Source organism: Melospiza georgiana, chromosome Z, assembly GCF_028018845.1.
Source record: "Melospiza georgiana isolate bMelGeo1 chromosome Z, bMelGeo1.pri, whole genome shotgun sequence".
NCBI classification, from domain to species: Eukaryota; Metazoa; Chordata; class Aves; order Passeriformes; family Passerellidae; genus Melospiza; species Melospiza georgiana.
The window spans coordinates 27,922,050-27,940,907 of NC_080465.1; the positions used below are offsets into that span (position 1 = coordinate 27,922,050).

At 36.7% G+C, this 18,858-nt stretch overlaps 1 protein-coding gene across 6 annotated transcripts in view; it reads right to left on the reverse strand.

Moving 5' to 3' along the window:
* AOPEP (aminopeptidase O (putative)) overlaps positions 1-18,858 on the reverse strand; it is a 177,549-nt gene that overhangs the window by 106,196 nt on the left and 52,495 nt on the right. For 4 of the 6 annotated variants that reach the window (XM_058044023.1, XM_058044020.1, XM_058044017.1 and 1 more), the window contains exons 6-9: positions 10,064-10,253; positions 8,194-8,303; positions 2,978-3,080; positions 2,763-2,870 (exon numbers count right to left, since the gene is read on the reverse strand). In XM_058044023.1, the coding sequence (XP_057900006.1) occupies positions 2,763-2,870; positions 2,978-3,080; positions 8,194-8,303; positions 10,064-10,253 (511 nt within the window). The remainder of the gene's footprint in view (positions 1-2,762; positions 2,871-2,977; positions 3,081-8,193; positions 8,304-10,063; positions 10,254-18,858) is intronic. The other 2 variants (XM_058044022.1, XM_058044019.1) reach the window with 1 other exon arrangement.

An 18,858-nucleotide genomic window follows, 5' to 3' on the forward strand; every position in this document is an offset into this window, starting at 1 on the left:
GCAACCTCTGTCTAGGTTTAGTAAAAAGTCAGTTTATTGCCCATTATAACAGACAGAACCACACGAAAATCAAACTCCACAAGCAATTTAGTTTCCAAGGTGTTTTTATTTCAAGATGAAATAGAACAACAGCTTTAACTTTGTTAGGCGTACCAGCAACTTGCACTTCTTTCTTTCTATTTATAGTCAAAACACTCCAGTCATTATTTTAAAAGTTTACTCAAAGCAATTAGTAAGTGAATTCTCTAATAAAAATAAAAATGGAATATTTTTTAATCCTTCTCAAAGATTCCAGATTTGCATTACTCATCTGTTGCTAACTCAACTAAAATAAAGCTACTATTAAAAATCTACTAAGTATGCAAGCAAAATGAAGGAAAAGGCAAACTGATTAATGTTCAACATCTGAAGTAATTTCCTTGCACCTGCAGCTACCATCTGGGAAAATTACTACAAACACTGCTTAAAACAAGACTAGTATTCATAAACGTGGGCAATTTTTCACTGTTTTACTTTCCCTCATTCCCAGAATTCCTAAACCTGGGTACTTTTACAGTTATTCTGGACAAGGTGAAAGTATAGCATTATAATATTTAAACTTGCCATCTGCACCTCTATTTATTTTTAATGTTTTATTCATTTAATCACTGACAGCATGTTTGTTCAAGAAGGATCTTGAATAAGAAACTTTGTACTAACTTGACTTCATTGCTTCTGCATTTATAACTCCTCCTGTGATTCCTTATCTACCTACACCAGACCCCAACAAAAACCACAATGCTAAACATTTCTTACAAAGACAGAAAATGCATTTTAACTGGATATAGGCCTATCACATTTGCATTTTTCAGTGACCAAAAACCAGTATTACATTAAGGTGCTTTTCCCAATAATTTCACTAGGAGCCGGATTTAGGCTGATAGACAAGGTAAAAGCACAAAAGCGAATAGAAGTTCTAATGTACCACACTCTTTCTCCACCATATTGTATTTCTAAATGAAGAAAAGTACCCTTCTTTTTCTTTACATATTAAGCACATAGTTATGGACATATTGCAAGTATCCAAATAAAAAAGTAGCTGAAGAAGCAAAAGTTTAACTTTTGCTCCAATAATTCAGTAACAAAACACGGAGCATTTTTTTTATCCAATAGCCAAAGTGGATGTTTCTGGGTGTAGTGTTTAATCTTAGGAGACCAGAGTAGGTAAGCTACGAATTGACACTTCATAGCTAGACAAAGGGAAAAGTCTCTAGTGTATGTGGTAGCTGAACATTTTGCAGAATTCAGTCTACTGACTTAATTCACCCCACATCAACCAGGAGCAACAAGCTAACACTTTCTCACCAAAATCTGAGCACCTTTCTTACCACCAGCTTAAAACACTGGGCTTCTTCTTGTTGTTAGCAGTCTTATGACTTCTGTAATTTTCAAAATTCTTCCAGCTGTGTAATAGTGAGGGATAATTTTTATGATTTTGGACACCCTAATATACACAAGGCTTATATAGTCATTGGCATTTTTCACACTATGCCAAATTTAGCTGCTTACAGTCTCAATAACATGGCACAGGAAACAGCTGCAGCAGTGTTAACTCCCTTAAAACCCCAAAGATGCCTCCACAGGGCAGAAATGCTGAGTTAAGAGCTACTGCTCCTAAGTTCTGGGTGACTTCACATACAAAAGAAATCACAAGTCCATAAGCTATTTGTAAAATACCTGGGCATACATCTCACTGCATAAGAGTAAGATTCAAAACAGAATGCATGCAAGCAAAAAACACTGTGGCTGGAAGAAACAGCAAGTGTTAGACTTCAGTTACACAAAATCAGAGGCCCTTACTCAATGTTTCAAGGAAACATTTATCACTGTCCTGAATATCCTCAAAAATTTCAAGCATAAGACCTTTCAACCTTCAGCAAAGAAGGTGGTTTCAGAAAATCTCTCATAGCCCTTCTCTCTTCTCTTCCCTTGCCTCTCACTGCAATCACACTGCTCTTCTAGCAATGCTAAATATTTGTTGTGTTGTGGGTTTTCTTCCAGGCGTGTTTTTTGCCACAATGAGTTCAGTGACCTGCTTCACAGACACCCCCATGAATGGTTGTTTTCACAGCATTAATGAAGCTGCACTGCTGTTTGTGTAAGCCGGATTCATCATTAGTGACAGGATTCCTAGAACTTTGGGCTCAGAGAGCTACGTAATTTTCTAAATCAAAACAAATCTACAGCCAGTAGTTACATGACTTTTACAGAAAGATCTAGCAGGTCTACTTATAACCCTACTCGGCTTTGTCCTTATGAGAAATATAATGAAATTAGAAGCATTGAATGAAACAGCATGCACAGAGAAAGAAAATAAATTAAATAAATATATTCAGAAGTATAATTTCTTCTCTTTCAGAAACAGAGAGGAATCAGGGAAAAGACTTGACTGAGCACAACCAAAAACCACAAGCTAAAAGATCACAGGCAGTAATTCCAGTATGGTAAATGATCTTTTCTTTGAGAACATCAGTACCTATTAACATTAGCCTTTTGAAATATAATGTTAAAAAAATAACCCTCATAGTTTATATTATTGGATACTAGCAGGGTGTGATTCAAGTGTCACTGTTAAAAAAATGTTCTGCCTTCTACCAGGCGGGAATTTTACCTATATTGCCAATTACAATTGCCTCTCCCCTTACATCAGAACCAGATTTAGGCAGCCAATCCAAATATTTGGGTTGTTTGTTTTTCCAAAAGGTGAGGAAGAAGCACAATACCTGAGAAAGGACAAGCTGCCCATGGAACTTAATGACAAATTTCCGTAAAGATGCAAGGTATGAGACCTCTCCTATTTTCCTTGCCAGAGATCGTAAAAGAAAATAACCCTGCAAAAAATTAAGGCAGATGCTATGAATTTTCTGATATCTAGATTACTGAAGTCTTTATTATATTCATAAAGCAATCTCAGTAAAAATCAGCTGACAAAACTCACCTTCAAATAGTGAACCTGCATGAAGATTTTTTCTGCTTTAAGACCATATTTGACAACAGAGGCTCCAGACTCACTCACTTCTCCTGTGGTCTCCTTTTTGGGCCTAAAATGGAAACATACTAATTAAGTTTGGATAAGTAAGTAAAGAAATAAGTCATGCATTACAGGTTCTGATAGTTGAAAGCATTGTGTGGCATAATAACTTTAAACACCTGTGACTAGTTTAGTCTTTTTCTTCACCATAAGTATATAAATTAACTTAGACAGTCTAACAAGTCAATTTTCTTCTAAATAAAATTCATCAGTAGGTTGGTGTAGTCTTTTTACAGCCAGCATCACACCAGGTTGCATGTCATTTTCCAGTGCAGACACCTTATGAACAAAGAGAAAAGAAATAAACAAAACCAACATTTTAAGGAAAGGGGAAGTGCAGGGGAAGACAGTGAAGTCACTACATTCAACTAGAGCTTTCTCTTTTTTTTCACCTGAACTTTGGCATAACAGCTTACATGACTATTCTTGCAAGAATAACCTCTTTCATTTGCATGCAATATACTGCTGCAGCAACTGTTTTGATTTTCATTTTTCCATTTGGGTTGGAAGAAATGTAGTTCAAATATTAAAAGAGGAAGTATTTTGCACACAGGTTTGAGGTTTACAGACAACATTGTCTGGAAAAAAAATACTACTTACTGCCTGATTTAAAATGCAATACAGTATCTGGTATGCCACATATCTACAACAGTGTGGAGGACTTTTAGGCTCTAAAGAGCACAGACTGAAACTAAAGAGAAACTGTACAAGCATTTTTTCTTCATTTGTAAGAAGTGCCTTCACAGGCATAGTACTGAAGAACATCTAGATGTTTTTCTTCCATTCAGAAAACATCCCAACTAACAGTAGTCTGAGAACAGTTGCCTGTCTTGGGAGCCTAATGCTGTCACTAAAACAACCTCTCCAATTCTAAATGTAGATTTTGAATGGCCAGTCTTCAAAACCAAATGTCTTTCCTTTCATTCCTGCAGAATAGGGGAAATATGGGCCACAGCAAGGCAAGATCCTTCCAACCACACCACTCATGCAGGATGATTTCAAGAACTTCATGATCAATTTTTTTTCCATATCTGTGTCTCATTTGAGGGAGGGGTTCTTCCTTTTTTATATCTGCGTCAGAGTTTCTTATTAAAGTTTTGTCCAGAGTACTAAATCAGGGTATTTTTTAGACATTATTGTGACAGACATTATTTCATGCCTGTGCACATGAAATCCACTCTACACAAAATTTTCATACAATGTAACCGTTTGAAATAAAAGTGAGAAAAAAACAGATTGAATTTTACATTGTGTTTCTGACACAGTCCTCTTCCATGTTATCATTCCTAAATATCTTTCCAGTAAGATCTTCCCTCAACATTGAAAGAACAGTACCAATAATTGTTTTCTTATTCTATGGCAATTCCAGTTCTTTTAGGCTGTGTAAATGCTGCAGACCCACTGTAGGAAAGCAAAATCCAGCTATTTCTCTTCTGGATCAGTCTCCTGGAAAGAAGACCTGCTGACATTCCATATATGACTTTTCATCATTCTCTGCATACATAAAACATAAAAACTGCTTCATTTCTCTTAATAAATAGCCCTGACTATTGACTTTCAAAAATGGGGTTTGAGCACAGGCTACAGAATCCACACTAAATTGAAATCTTTCTCATAATCACAGTTATTCTAAATTAGGCAACCATACTTCCTTCCTCTTCTGATTTTGTGCCTGTGTAAATCCTAGGACTGACCAGAAAGAAGTACTGCATCTGGATGATGACAGTGAAGAATTCCATACAGAAAACATATACACATTCCTCTGCAAAGGCTGTATATATATTCTTGAAAATGTCTGTAAAGGAGTGTAACTATTTAGAATGTAACCCTGTTCTCTGCTATCAGGACTTTAGAACAATATTTTAAAGCAACGCTTATTGTATTTACCAGACATTGAAAGTACAAAGATTGAAAATTTGTTACACTGACCTACAAAAGCTGCATCTAACCTGGTAGCTAAAGTCTACCATAATGCTAAAGGCAAGCTGTCTCAAAATATTCAAGATGCTATCTGGCACATTTTAGATACTGGAAAATTTCTGAAGGAGGTAGAAGATGCTGCTTTCTGTTTGGTGGGAAGATGAGTACATTGCCCTAGTAAAAGTAAAATGCACTGGGATGTCCTTGGTAATTAAATGCTCTGATGTGCCAGGTGGTTATGAAAACTTACACAGAGACTGTGAAAGATCATCGGAAACCACATTTCCTATCAGACAGAATAAAACTCTTCAAACACCTACAGAGCAGTCAGAGGTATTGCTTCAGGACAGAATGGACCTGACACAAGTGGAGAGAAGTCAGAGACTAATTTAGAGCTAGATATCGGCATTGGCTTGACTTAATAAATAACCACAAGATGCAGTTCAGCCATAAGGCCCAGGAGATGAAACAAATGTCAACACCAGCTTTATTCTGCAGAACAGAATGCTCTTCTTTGCTTTCCTAACAGAATGGATGAGAGTGCTGGTGTTCGTGATCACCAGCAAAACGTGTGCCAACATCTTTTTCATAGATGCTTTTATCCCTGCAGGTTTCTTTCTAATTCTGTGAGAAAAGAGGCACAGATCTGTTGAAAGTCTCAACCTGTATGAGCATGGCTGTGCCACAAATTCCTTCTTCAATGTTAAGGTTTGCTCATGCTGCCTTTCAGAGCTGCTGCCTGTTGAAAAGACACTTATCCAATTTCTTTCTTACTTGACCTCTTTGTTTACAGGTAGCTTATGACATGCTACTTACTATAACATATTACCAAGTACCCATAATAAGAAGAAACATCAGGCTGATCATCAGTTTGCTGAGTGTTTCACTCAGTCTAAAAAGATATTCATTTGATGGATCAAAAATTGATAGGATCAGCAGGTAAGTTTGGGCCAGATTTTTCCAGTTGTCAGGAGAAAGCACAAATGATCATATGATCATGAGGGAACCAAAAAGTAATGGAAGAATGAGCTTATGCTTGGGAAGAGTGAGTTGGTTGATTTTTTTCCTTCCTGAAATGATTGGCAAGAAGAAACAAATAGTTATAATTTATGTTTAATATTCTGTATAAAAACACAAGTTAGAACCAGCCCAAGCCTCAGTACAGACTCACAACCCAGACCAAGGGCCAGGACTGAGATTTTCTCTCTTACATGCCAGTTTTGGAAAGCATGAGAACATATTTTCAGAAGGATGAAGAAAAGGGAAAAAAACCCAGTAAATATGCAAAAAGATAATTTATTCACGTCCATGCCACAAAAATAGTAGAAAATATTTATATCTGACTGAAATCAGTAAGAAGTCCTTAAATGCAATCACAAGGAGCCAGAGATATCAGAGAAGAAGAAATGGCCAGAATCATGAAGTGGTATCACGTGCCTGGCCTGAAGTGTTTATTGGAGACACATTTTTCAAATGAGAAATTAACTTTTCACTCTTTTGTATTAGCATTAGGAATAATACTATCCAAAAGGTAAGAAAAATGCTTATTATTATGTCGAATAAATGTGCAAGTCAATAGAAAGCATAAATTTCATTTTCAAAAGAAATTAATCCTTCTTGAGTTTCAAACTACAAAGGGTTATGGCCCTTAGAAAAATTATTTTGAAAGTTTACACCACATAACATTTTATTAAAAGTAACAGCTATATAAATACAAAAGACAACAAATGTGATTTTGAAAATGGAAAACACTTATCCAGATAAGCATCATATCCCAAGACCAATATTTAAATAAATTTTTTAATATTTAATATTTAAAGCAAACAAAAACCTCAGCATGTAAATTGGTAGCTGTGTTGGCAGCAGATGTATAACAACTAGTGATTAAGCTTGCTTTTGCATTTACAACTATGGTCAAATTACGCACCTGAATATTTACACAACTGTGTAACTTCATTGACTCTGCTTACACAATTCATCAGTAAATATAAAGTCAAACAGATCAGTGGAAGACTATAGTTACACAGATGGTGATATGCTTTTGGATTACATGAGGTCTTGGGTGAGCACTGGAGTGTCCAAGTATAACAGAGCCTTTTAGGTTCTACTGGACAAATACAAGCAGAAGGGAAGAACTTAAACGAATGAAATGGCAACAGTCTTCCAAAAATATTTAAAAGTTGATAATCTAGAAGATGGGTATCAATTTATTCTTCACTTCCACTTGGTGAAAGAAAGAAATGAAATGTACATTGTTTGAAATAAACAGGATTTCAGTTGTGCATTAGGAAGCAATTTTTAACTCTTAACACTATTGATTGAGACAGTGTGTCTCTCTTATGAAAATTTTTTTATTGGAGCCTTCTAAGAACATGTTAACAAAAACCCGCTTAGGATGGTCTGTGTATACTGCCTTTATTTCAGAGCAGGAGAATAGACTACATAATTGTTTGAAATCTGTCCCTGCACTTCCATGATTTGGTCAGAAATCATGGCTAATTTGAACTAGGATTAGTAAACTCATTATTTTTGGTTGAAGATGGTGAGAAGACAAGCTGTAGAAGCTCCGTGGATGTTGAATTAGACAGACACTCAAGATCAAAGACTGAAAATTCCTAACACACCAATCAGAATAGAATATTAATCACTGGCAAAGAAGACTGTCTTTAACTATCTACAAAGGAGCCTTGAGTTTAGCATCTGATACCTAAAGACTAAAAATCTATTTTAAATATAACTATTAGAAATTTCTAATTAGAAAGTAGGTTTATAAAGTTTATATGTTATACTTTTTCCTTGTTTTTTAAAGCTTCATTCAGCTTGGCAGTTAAATACTATACTAATGTATGTACTTGTCTTCAGCTACAGAAAATGACTCTGTTATGACTTCCAACAGTGAACTTTTCAGGAAATGGTCTTTCATTTCTTCCCTGAATAGAAGCTCTTGTAAACTGCTCAGAGACATTTCATATCAAGAAAATCCCATAGTTTTCTAAAAGCTTTCTATAACAAAAGGAAAAGCAATTGTATCATAGTCAAGATGTACAACCCAGTCAGTTTAATACGCATTTTATTTTTTTATTAGAAGGAAATAAGGAAATGCAGTGGATATAATCAGATGATTTGGAAGTATATCTTTTGAAGGGAGAAAAGGTGGAGAGGGTGAAAATACAACAGCAATGATGATGGTATCATATTGTTACCTTAAAACTTGCAGCTCTTCTTCAGAGTTTTGCACCTCATCTCTGAGTCTGCGCCAGCGAAGTAAAGCTTTCAATTCCTGTTGCTCTTTTATTTCATCATGTGGCAGCTGCTTAGTAAACAAAAAACACATATCACTGATTACTGTTTCCCAACAGACAATAATAATTTGCAGAACAAGAAACTTGGTTTGTTTCTCTTTAATGTGCAGAAGAGGCAGAAAAGGGTATCAATATCCATGATAAAAAAATAACAGTTGCTGCTATGAGAGATAATAGCAGCACTAAGAAAAACAAAAGCCTCATTGTGCACATCAAATTAATAGTCAGTTAAATAGTTCTGACTGAGGAGAGACATGGGCATATTTTTTTCCTTTCAGTAAATGGCAAGAAACAAACTGAATTTACAGTAGAGATACCTGGCATAGAGCTTTTGGTTGCATCCTTACCCTTCCCAAATTGAGAGCAAAGAGCTACACTGTGTCCTGGCTTCACTCCTCTTTCCTACTTCTGCCATGCTCCTGAAAGCTCCCTGTTGTGTTTCTCCTGATTTACATAACATTAACAGAGATTCCTACTTATGAAATAAATGCCAGGTTGCCAGCTGACAAACAATTGCTTTGAACATAATTATAGTTTATGTTTCTCTATTATAAGACTAGATGGGAAAATGGGGAAAGCAAAAGCAGCTAATACTACCCTGCATTATGTTCAATCACAACTGAAATTATTCTCAGGCACTGTGGAATACACTCACAATCCTTAAATTCTATGATTGCATTGCATCAAAACTACTCAATAATGTTCAAAAGGTATGCTTTACATGATAACAAGGGAACTAATTACACTATTTTGTTTTCTCCTTTACACTCAGCTCCAAGGAGGATGTCTACTACAATCAAAATGCTTTCAAGTGACTAACAAAAGCAAAGAACTAATGTGAACAGCTCACAGCAGTGTAGTTATTCTCAATGTGAGGGCACAAATTAGTTTTAGAACCAAAAGGGAAAACCCAAGTGTTTAGACACCCTTTCTCTCTTTTTTTCCTCCCAGAAATATGGTACATAACAAGGTATTCTGTTTAGTTTGGTGCTATAAATATGCCAGATACTTAATAAAATGGAGGTTCAGAGGAGTGTATTACATCAGTTCCCAGTTCTACCATGCTTTTGCTCCGGTGGAAATCTGCAGACTAAAGGGGTGGAACGTGATGAAGGGACAGGTAGAAAGGACTGACACATTAAATGCTTGAAGTAGCAGAGGTACTACAAAAGTAAGAGTTGCATCAGAAAAGCACTTTACTAGCTGGCATGCAACTTATGAAATTTTCATCTTAAGGGAGGCAGTGATTTCTAAGTCTCTGACAGGACAGTAACTTGTTGGGCAGTAGAACAGGAAAAAAACATGTAAGTGCCAGTGTGCCCCATTTAAAATCATCTTGTATTTTGCTTTGAGGTACACTTCTTGGTCATCTATTGGACGAAACCAAACAATTTTAATTAGGTACCTAGAATATTACAATATGCAGTAAGACTGTTGATTCTTCCAGTTTCAGGTATACAACAGAAGTGGAAAGAATTCATAGCAATTGTTTGATAATTGAATTTTAATGATTGAGTATAAAATTTTTGGGAAGGTAATCATTGACAAACAGATGTTTGTATTCACATTTGTACTGAGCCCTACCTCTGTAAAGTTTTGAATTCATTGTGGATCACTTTTTTTTTTTAATCAAGTAAGCATGTGAATTCCAATACCATTTTAAAAGATGTTACTTCATAGCACAGTTTGTGTTTTGAGGTTTAATTTACATCTATTTCACATATGATTTTGATTTCCACATTAATTTTGAAGCAATGTGTCATCACCTTACCTGTTGTGCTCTAGCCCAAAATATATCTTCTAAAAAAGTGGCAAACCCTTCACTTATCCATTCTTCTGTCCAATCACGAGCACCAATGGCTAGTCCAAACCAAGCATGAGCAATTTCGTGGCACAGACGAGTTCCACAGAGATGGCTTCCTCCTGGCAGTACGCTTTGTGACAGAAAGATGATGTGTGGGCTGCACAAGAGAAATGAGTGACAGAATCTGTTACTGACCTGTTACAACGTGTATTGCACGGACATAATAATAACAGAACTGAAGAATGGCCTGAATTGGATGGGACCTTGAAGATCCCCTGGTTTCAGCTTTCCTGCTGTGGACAGGGACACCTTTCATTGGTCTCAGTTGCTCAGAGACACATCCAAACTGGCCTTGAAGACTTCCAGGGAAGGGGCATCCATAGCTTTCCCAGGAAAGCTGTGCTAGTGCCTCACCATCGTCAGAAGGAGGAACTTTCTCCTAATATGTAACCTAAACCTACTCTCTTTCAGTTTGAAGCCATTCCACCTTGTCCTGTCACTACATGCTCCGTAAATAGTCTCTCTCCATCCTTCTTTCAGGTTGGCTTTATTGGCCTTTTAGCTTCTTATTAGTGTATGCATGCTAGGTCATGACTAATAGTTTATATCTCAGGAAATTGTAGGAATTAAGTTGTACTTTATTGTTGGTTGGCAGAAAATCAAACTAAAATTCCACCCTACAGCTGTAAGGTATTCAACCATCAAACAGCTATTAATTGTAAGAAGTAACTTCAACCAAAGTTTAATATTTTTCATGTTACAAGACTGATTTATTTCAGTAGAAACATTTATATATAAGCCAGGATAATATGAGCAGTGTTAATGTTCAAAACAAATATTTGTCAGCTAAATGATCAAAGATGGAAATAAAGGAGAAACATTTAATAAAGAAAACAAATCAGTATCCAAACGTAAAAGGTGTCATACATGGTAAAGCACATGTGTTTGTCAAAATATCAAACAAGCTAAGAAGATACCAACTTGTGATAAAAGTTGATCATTTTTGCAAATGCAGGGATAGGAGAACACATTTTACTACAACCACAGAAGTAAGAAGCACTAGATATCTGCTTTTCACAACAGCAGGGGAACAACCCAGTCTGTATCTACTCTGCTTTGTACTTAAACAAGAAGAAGAAATTGCAGGGGAAAACTGTTATGAATTGTTACTGTGCTATTGAAAATACCCTGAGCTGCAAGTTGCTGCAGTTCCCAACTCATATGCTACTGTAAGGCAATTTTTGCTATGCTAACACACATTACAGAACTTAACATCTCAAAATTGATACAACTTCTGAAACTAAGGACATCTAGGACATAAAAGTAGCAGAATTAAGCCCTCTGACTAATATCCAAGGGGTTAATGGGGCACCATGTCACAGATGGGAGTAGCAAGGACACAAACCGTGACCACCATCCACAGAATGTTCCTACATTAGCCTGTGACATCCATGATCTGTATTTCAACTCTTCTCTCACTTTTCTCTCAGTTATAAAGGAAATGTTAAAACACAAGCATACTTGGTCTTTAAGTCTAGCCTTCCAAGCATGGGAGGGGAGTCTATGGCCTTAAGACATTTCCAAGAGTCAGATATTATTTGTCAGCATTCCAAAAAGCTTCCCCACCCATCCTATCCTTCCGTTGGAAATGTTAAAACACCCACAGTTTTCTTGCAACCAGTTGGATGTCTAGGGACCACAAAATATGATACATATGGAGATAGTTGTTGAGTATGTTTTTCTATCTCCTTATAAAAAAAAAGTAGTTACCCAGAGAAGAAAGTTAATACATTTCAATCAGACAGCATTGTAAGACACAATGTAAGAAGTTAAAGTACTAAATCAAGGAATCAAGTAACACAAAAAATGCAAGTAAAAACAGCAGCTCTCCAAATCTGCCAAAAGCAATTCTGATTAAGAGAATGAAGGGAGAGTGAGATGGGGGAAAGTGTGAGCACAGAAGGTGCAGAACTTGATAAATCTTTTATTATAAAGCCCCTGATGAAAATAATAATGGCAATTTTGAGGGTATTACTTTGGTCAGTTTTAAGTAAATGACCCCTAGTTGTGGCATGTGTACAGTGGTACAAAGAAAAACTGCAGAAATAGACCAAGTAAATAACATTCCAGACATACTGGTGGCAACATTTCAGCCACTTGGTTAAGCAAAACAAAAGTAACTTCATGCCTCATAAATAGGCTCACAGAACTGTTTGCATTTTAGGTCTATTGCAGAAAGATATACAATAAAGATTGTAATTCCTGCTTTCTTCAATCACTTAAAAAACAGAAATGCCACATTTAGACAATATTCTCTTTTACAGATGGGTTACAAATCACTTCAGTAAGAAAAATGTATATGAGTTAAATTTTGGCCAAAGAATATGAGCACAGCTTCCTATGAGGCTAAAATAAGATTATGTGCTGCAGCAGAATTTAATTTTAGATTCTCAGTAGAGCCAGCAACTTCCTTTCCTGAGAACAGCTACATTATTTCTTTTATTTTGTTTGCCCTTAACAAGCAGTACTATCTCCAACTCAAACCATTGAAAATTTCCCATTTTTCTTAAGAAAATTTTATCAAAGACTGAACATGTCTCTGGAAGATGTCCAGACATATTAGTTTGTAAGAAGTGTACATCTATGCCTTTGTTTAGAACACAGATTCTCTATTTTCAATAAATATTTGAATTCCAGAAACTCTGCTCCACTTATGCAAACCAAATCTACCTTTTTAATATCATCTACGATGTGCAATGTTCATAGAATCATAGAATGGCTTGTGTCAGAAAGGACCTTAAAGATCATGTAGTTCCAGCCCTGCTGCTGTGGGCAGGAACACTTTTCACTAGACCAGGTCGCCCCATCCAGACTGGTCTTGAGTGCATCCAGGGCTGGAGAGTCCACAGCTTCTCTGGGAAACCTGTTCCAGAGCCTCACCGCTCTCCCAGAAAAGATTCCTAATATCTAATCTAAACCTTCTGTCTTTGAGTTTGAAGCCATTCCTTCTCATCCTGTCACTACCTGCTTTTGCAAAAAGTCTTTCTCTGTCATTCTTATAGGCTTGCTTCAAGTGCTGGAAGGCTGCAGTTAAGTCACCCCAAAGCCTTCTCTTTTCCAGGTTGAACAAACCCAGTTCTCTCAGCCTTTCCTCACAGGAGAGGTGCTCCATCCCTCTAATCATCCTGGTGACCCTTCTTGATCACTTGAACAGCTTGATGTCCTCTCTGTGTTGGGAAAATGTTATGAATGTTATTAATTGCACATTGTTACTTAGCAGCACTGCTCCTAAAGCACTCCATAATTTAAGAAAGTGTCTAAGTGAAAAATAAGATAATTTGATGGGTAACTAAATTGCAAGACCCAAAAGCTTTTTTTTACCTTTTTTTTTTTTTTTAACAAAAGAGAAAAGTGGCCCTCCTACCAGATGTTTGATTTACTAGAAACAAATTATAAGGCTTGATATCCATTTCTTTGATTCTAATTGAATAGGAAAGAAATCCATCCATACATTAGCAACGGGCAAAGATGATTCACCTTAGAAATCACATCAAGACCTGACAAGGACTGTGCAGCTTATAAATGCCTTTAGCAAGTGGGGTCCAAGTTTCTAAAGCAGGCCAGAACAGGCAAGCTGAATATGGTAAAAAAGATGGGAAACCTCTCCCAGTTAACAAAAAAATCAACAATCCTTCCAGTCGTTCCCAGGAAGCTGGACAAGTTCCCAGTGGCTCCAAGAGAAAAAGAAGTTAATGACTTGTTTTTGACAAGTATACACTTGGTTACCCTTCTAAAGCAAAAGAGCATTATTCTGACCAGAATCCCATGCTCATAACTTAGACATTTGACTGGAAGAAGGAACAAGTTCCCCCTCCCAGTTAAATTGCAGTTAAAGGAAATCTCGACACTGTAACTGTGGCATGAATGCATATAAAGGAAAAAACTGTGTCCCAAAAGGAAAGAAATTGTTGTTGTGAATGACCAAAGAGTCCTGATGTTCCAATCATTCCAATCCACCCGTGTACACATCCTTAATAGATAGTCTCTTTAACAAATAAAAGGTTTCTAATTGATTTAGGCATCCTTAAGCTCTGAATAGCAATCTGCCCATTTGAGAAGCCAAATCTGCAACAGGAATTTTTCAAAACTTTCTCTAGACTCATGACTTAGATGCAAGCACTGCTTTGCATACAGTCTGCAAGAGTGTGGTATCTTTGGCTGCTCACACATAATCAGATGAGACACACAGCACAAAACCTAGCCAAATGTATGCACAAGAACCTAAATAGACATTTAATATGGGAGCCTGAAGTTAATTTCTAACAAACTTTTTCCATTCATTTAGAAGTAGAAATCTTTCCCTCTTAACACACAGAGACCTGAACATACATTTTCTTACATATTTGTGAAAATAACAGAGCCAAGACTATTGCCACCTAAGAAATAATGCTTCTGAAGTCAAAAGTAGCACAAAAAAAATCACTATTACAGATGCTACTTATATATATATATATGTATATACAGTAACAATTTGAATTTTCTATTTAGAAAAAATGCAATTAGTGCCTCCCTGCACAGTCTGTGGGAAGGAGGGAGGGGGGGAAGGTGGGACAAAATGGTGTTGTAAGGTCTTAATTTACTTCTCACTATCCTCCTGACTCTGTTAGTAATAAATTCACTTCATACCCTTAAGCTGAGCCTTTTTTGTCCTTGAAGTGTTTTCTCCCAGTCCTTAACTCATGAACCCTTTATTAATTTCTTTCTCTCCTCTGCCTAGCTGTGGCAGGGGAGGGTGAGTGACCAACTTTCATGGGTGCCTGGCTTTTGGCCAGTGTCAAACCATGTCAAAACTACATTCTTCCAGTGATACAAAGAACGGTATCAATATGATGTCTGCAGTATCTATATCAGACTTTGAATGTTACCTTAATTTATCTTTGTGGGTACTTGTGCCATTGGAATACAGACACAGGACCACTCAACATCCAATTTCTTACCTCTACAATCTCCATTGGTCAAGTGTATGTTACAGTGCAGAACTGAGAAAACTACAATATTTTTAACCTCATAGGTTTACAGTATACCAGAAACTCAAATATATATTCAGATGCAGTTGTAGAGACAAGGATCTGGTAGAATACTCTGAGCACTATTCCAGAAGTAATGGAAGCTAATTTTTAAAGTTTTGCCTTCCTACCATCATAAGGAGAAACCAAAAACTGACAGAAGTTACAGCTGAAAGTCATTCTAGTGCAAATGACTAACTTTTTACTCCATAAGTCATGCAGCAACACAATAGGGAAGGCAACATGGAAAGAAAAATAACCCCCATCCTTTGGAAGGAGGATAGAAACAGTCAACTCAGTTCTGCAATTCAAAATCAAAACTGTAAATTTCAATCAAGCGCCTAAATAATGATCTGAACATCCAAGAAGCAGCTGCTCTCTGAACTTATCTCTTCTGTTTTGCATATTTTGCAGCCCCAAACCAGACTAGTAAGGATATGTATAAACAAGGGTGAAACCCTCTCAGGAGAAACTCTACTACTGTTCAACAGTACTTGCCATAACTCTGAAGAATTTATAAAGTGAAAGGAAAAAGATAATATGAGTCTAGGCTCAAAACCACCATACAAACAGCATGGTTTGCAACGATTCTTGATTCTTCTCAATATTTTTGATCCCGTATTAACACCAAATTAACAGCTTTGAAGGTGACTCTGGCACTTCCCCAGGTAGCCTGTTCTATGCTTGGCCAGCCTTTCTGAGATTTCTTTCTAATCTATACCTCCCCTGGGGCAAGTTGAGGTCATTTCCTGTTGTCCTGTTTGTTGCCTGGGAGAGGAGACTGAGCCCACCTGGCTGCATGCTCCTCCCTCTCTGCAGTTGCAGAGAACAAAAAGGTCTCCCCTGACCCTCCTTTCCTCCAGGCTAAATAACCCAGCTCCCTCAGCCACTCCTCACAGGACTTGTGCTCCAGACCCTGCCTCAGTTCTGTTGCCGTTCTCTGGACACACTCCAGGCCCTCAATGTCCTTCTTACAGTGGTGGGCCCAGAACTGAACATTCCAGGTGTGGCCTCGCTGGTGCCCAGCACAGGGGGACAATCACTGCCCTGGTCCTGCTGGCCACACTATTGGTGGTACTCCTCAGGATGCCATTGCCCTCCTTGGCTACCTGGGCACAGCTGGCTCATCTTCAGACACTGTTAGCCAGTAACGCCAGGCCCTTTCCCAATGAGCGCTTCCCAGCCACTCTGCCCCAAGGCTATAGTGAAAGGCATGGCTGTGGTTGTGACACAACAGGACCAGCACTTGACCTTGTTAAATCTCACACCACTGACCTCAGCCCATCCAGCCTGTCCAGGTCCCTCTGCAGAGCCTACCTGCCCTCCAGCAGATCAACGCACCCATCCAACTTCTTATTGTTTGCAAATGAACAGTCTGGTAATAATACAACTAATTTCTCAAATTATGTCTAATTCTCTTTCAAACACAGAGCACACACTCTTTGACAGTGCTAAGTCAAAAACCTTTAACTGTGTTTTTACAAAAAAATCACAGAACAACTTAACCATGGCCGATACCCTGCTGCACTTGTATCATGGTAATATATCCTATCTCCTTAAAATATCCTGACTTGGGAAGTAAAGCAAGAAGGAAACAAAGAATGGTTTATGTTACATATGAACTTCAGTCTGATATCCAAGACTCAAGTATTGGCAGTAAGTTAACTCAATTTTGTAACAAGATCATTAGCAACTAGATATGACAAAAACAACCAAGAGTCAAGTCAAGTAAGAACTGTAGAGCTGAAGAGTTATTCATCAGTTGACCTGTGATGCACCCAGGATGCCTAACAACACCTTTAGCTCACTTCTTTTCATCTTCCACATTCTGTATCACAATGAGGAAATCGCAGAGCATGAACATATTTTTAGATTCTCCATATTTTGTTTACTAATGTCATATGTAAGCTCAGCAACATCTGTTCATTTAGAAAGTTCCATAATCCCAAAATTTGTGACAGGCAGCAAATTGCCTGCTATGGTAAAGAGAAGCAAACATAGAAAATTATGGGGTGGAGGGAGAGAAAGAATTACAATTTCCAAACCTCAAGTTCCCATCCAGATTTTTTTACAGATTTGTTTGAAACCTCTTGTCCAAAACCCCATGAAGTAATAAACTTTTATAAAAATTAATTACACAACACCTCCTAGTAACAAATGGCTACAACACTGTCAAAAATCTTACAGCCAGCTTTCTAAGAGAAATACCTACAGCTTTTCATGTTGCATGTCACACCATGACTTTTTCATATTTAATTGATTTAGTTAAGTGATTTATGGCTAAGTATAAATTAAGTGACTTCAATAAATATAAGCACCTGTTTCACTACTAAAAAAAAAAAAGGCAACAAAGCCAACTCTGTATTTTATGCAGCTCAGTTTCTAACCTTCACACTTCACTTCCAATTGCTCCTCAAAAAAATATTGACACTGCTAACAGTGAAAATAATTTGTAACACCATTTTCCAGATCCCTTACTAAATATTCATAGTATAAAACTACACTGTATCATGGCAGACATTTCCAAACAAATCTTAAAAGCTACACAAGTGAATTTGGCTGTGTTTTTCTTAAAAACCAGATAGATTGGAAGTCAATCTACAGTAATTCAATTATAGAGTAAGAAATGAAGATGAAGAAAATAAATTTATTTCTAATTCAGATTGCTCTGCAATGTATCTTTGGATATGGATTTTTCATCTTATATTTTTTGTTTGATATAAGAGAGATGATAGACCACAATGATAAAACATCTTTACTCTTGCTGATTATAGGTAGGTTCACAAAAGGTCAGACGTTGAGAAAAAAATTCTGTTCATGTCTAAGGAGACTGAGGAAATATCGCAGTTCCACTAAATTCAGCAAGAATTTTATATACAAATAAAAACCACAATATTCAGTTTACATTAAGAATTTGATATGTTCCAGATTTTATGTGAAACTTTTACCACATTTCTGAGTACTTCCAAATATTTGAAATTGGTCAACTGAAGAAAATATTAAAAACACCTAACAGTTACACTATTAACCATGTGAAAATACTTCATAAAAATAATAGTGTAGAAAGTCTCTATTTGAATCATGCGTTTGTATTAACTTCTTTTCATTTAACAGTGATTTATATTAGGACCCCAAAATTAATCTTACATACTTGATGAAATGAAGAAAAGTGAACAGAAAGTAGCAATGGATAGGCTTTGATCATTGTACTGAAATCTTTTAATTCATCACATTGTTTCTGCAAGAAATGAGCAATGGAAAGAAATTGTACAGGTACTCACACCTTCTACTTTATAAATAAAAAATAGTTCTTTGTATTCTTTTTTGTTTTCGTGTATGCCAAAGGGAAGCTTTAAAAAAAAGAAGATTCTCTTGTTTTATATTAGAAATGAATATAGCATTTGTTTCGTTGACTTTTCAAACTATTTGAATTCTTGCTAAAAATGGTTAATGTGATGAACAGTCACTAACATTCCTCAGCTCCAGTCTAAGTGGTGACTGATTTTGTCACTGATAGATGATATGGCTTGATCATCAATGGATTTTGTTATTTATCACTGTTATTACTGGAAGATTTGGACCTCCTGACACTATATAATGAAGTTTCTGGCAGATATTAACACAGCAGAGACAGACAGTACAAATACCCAGCTATGATAAATAATTAGACAGAAAGCAATATATCTATATGCTTCA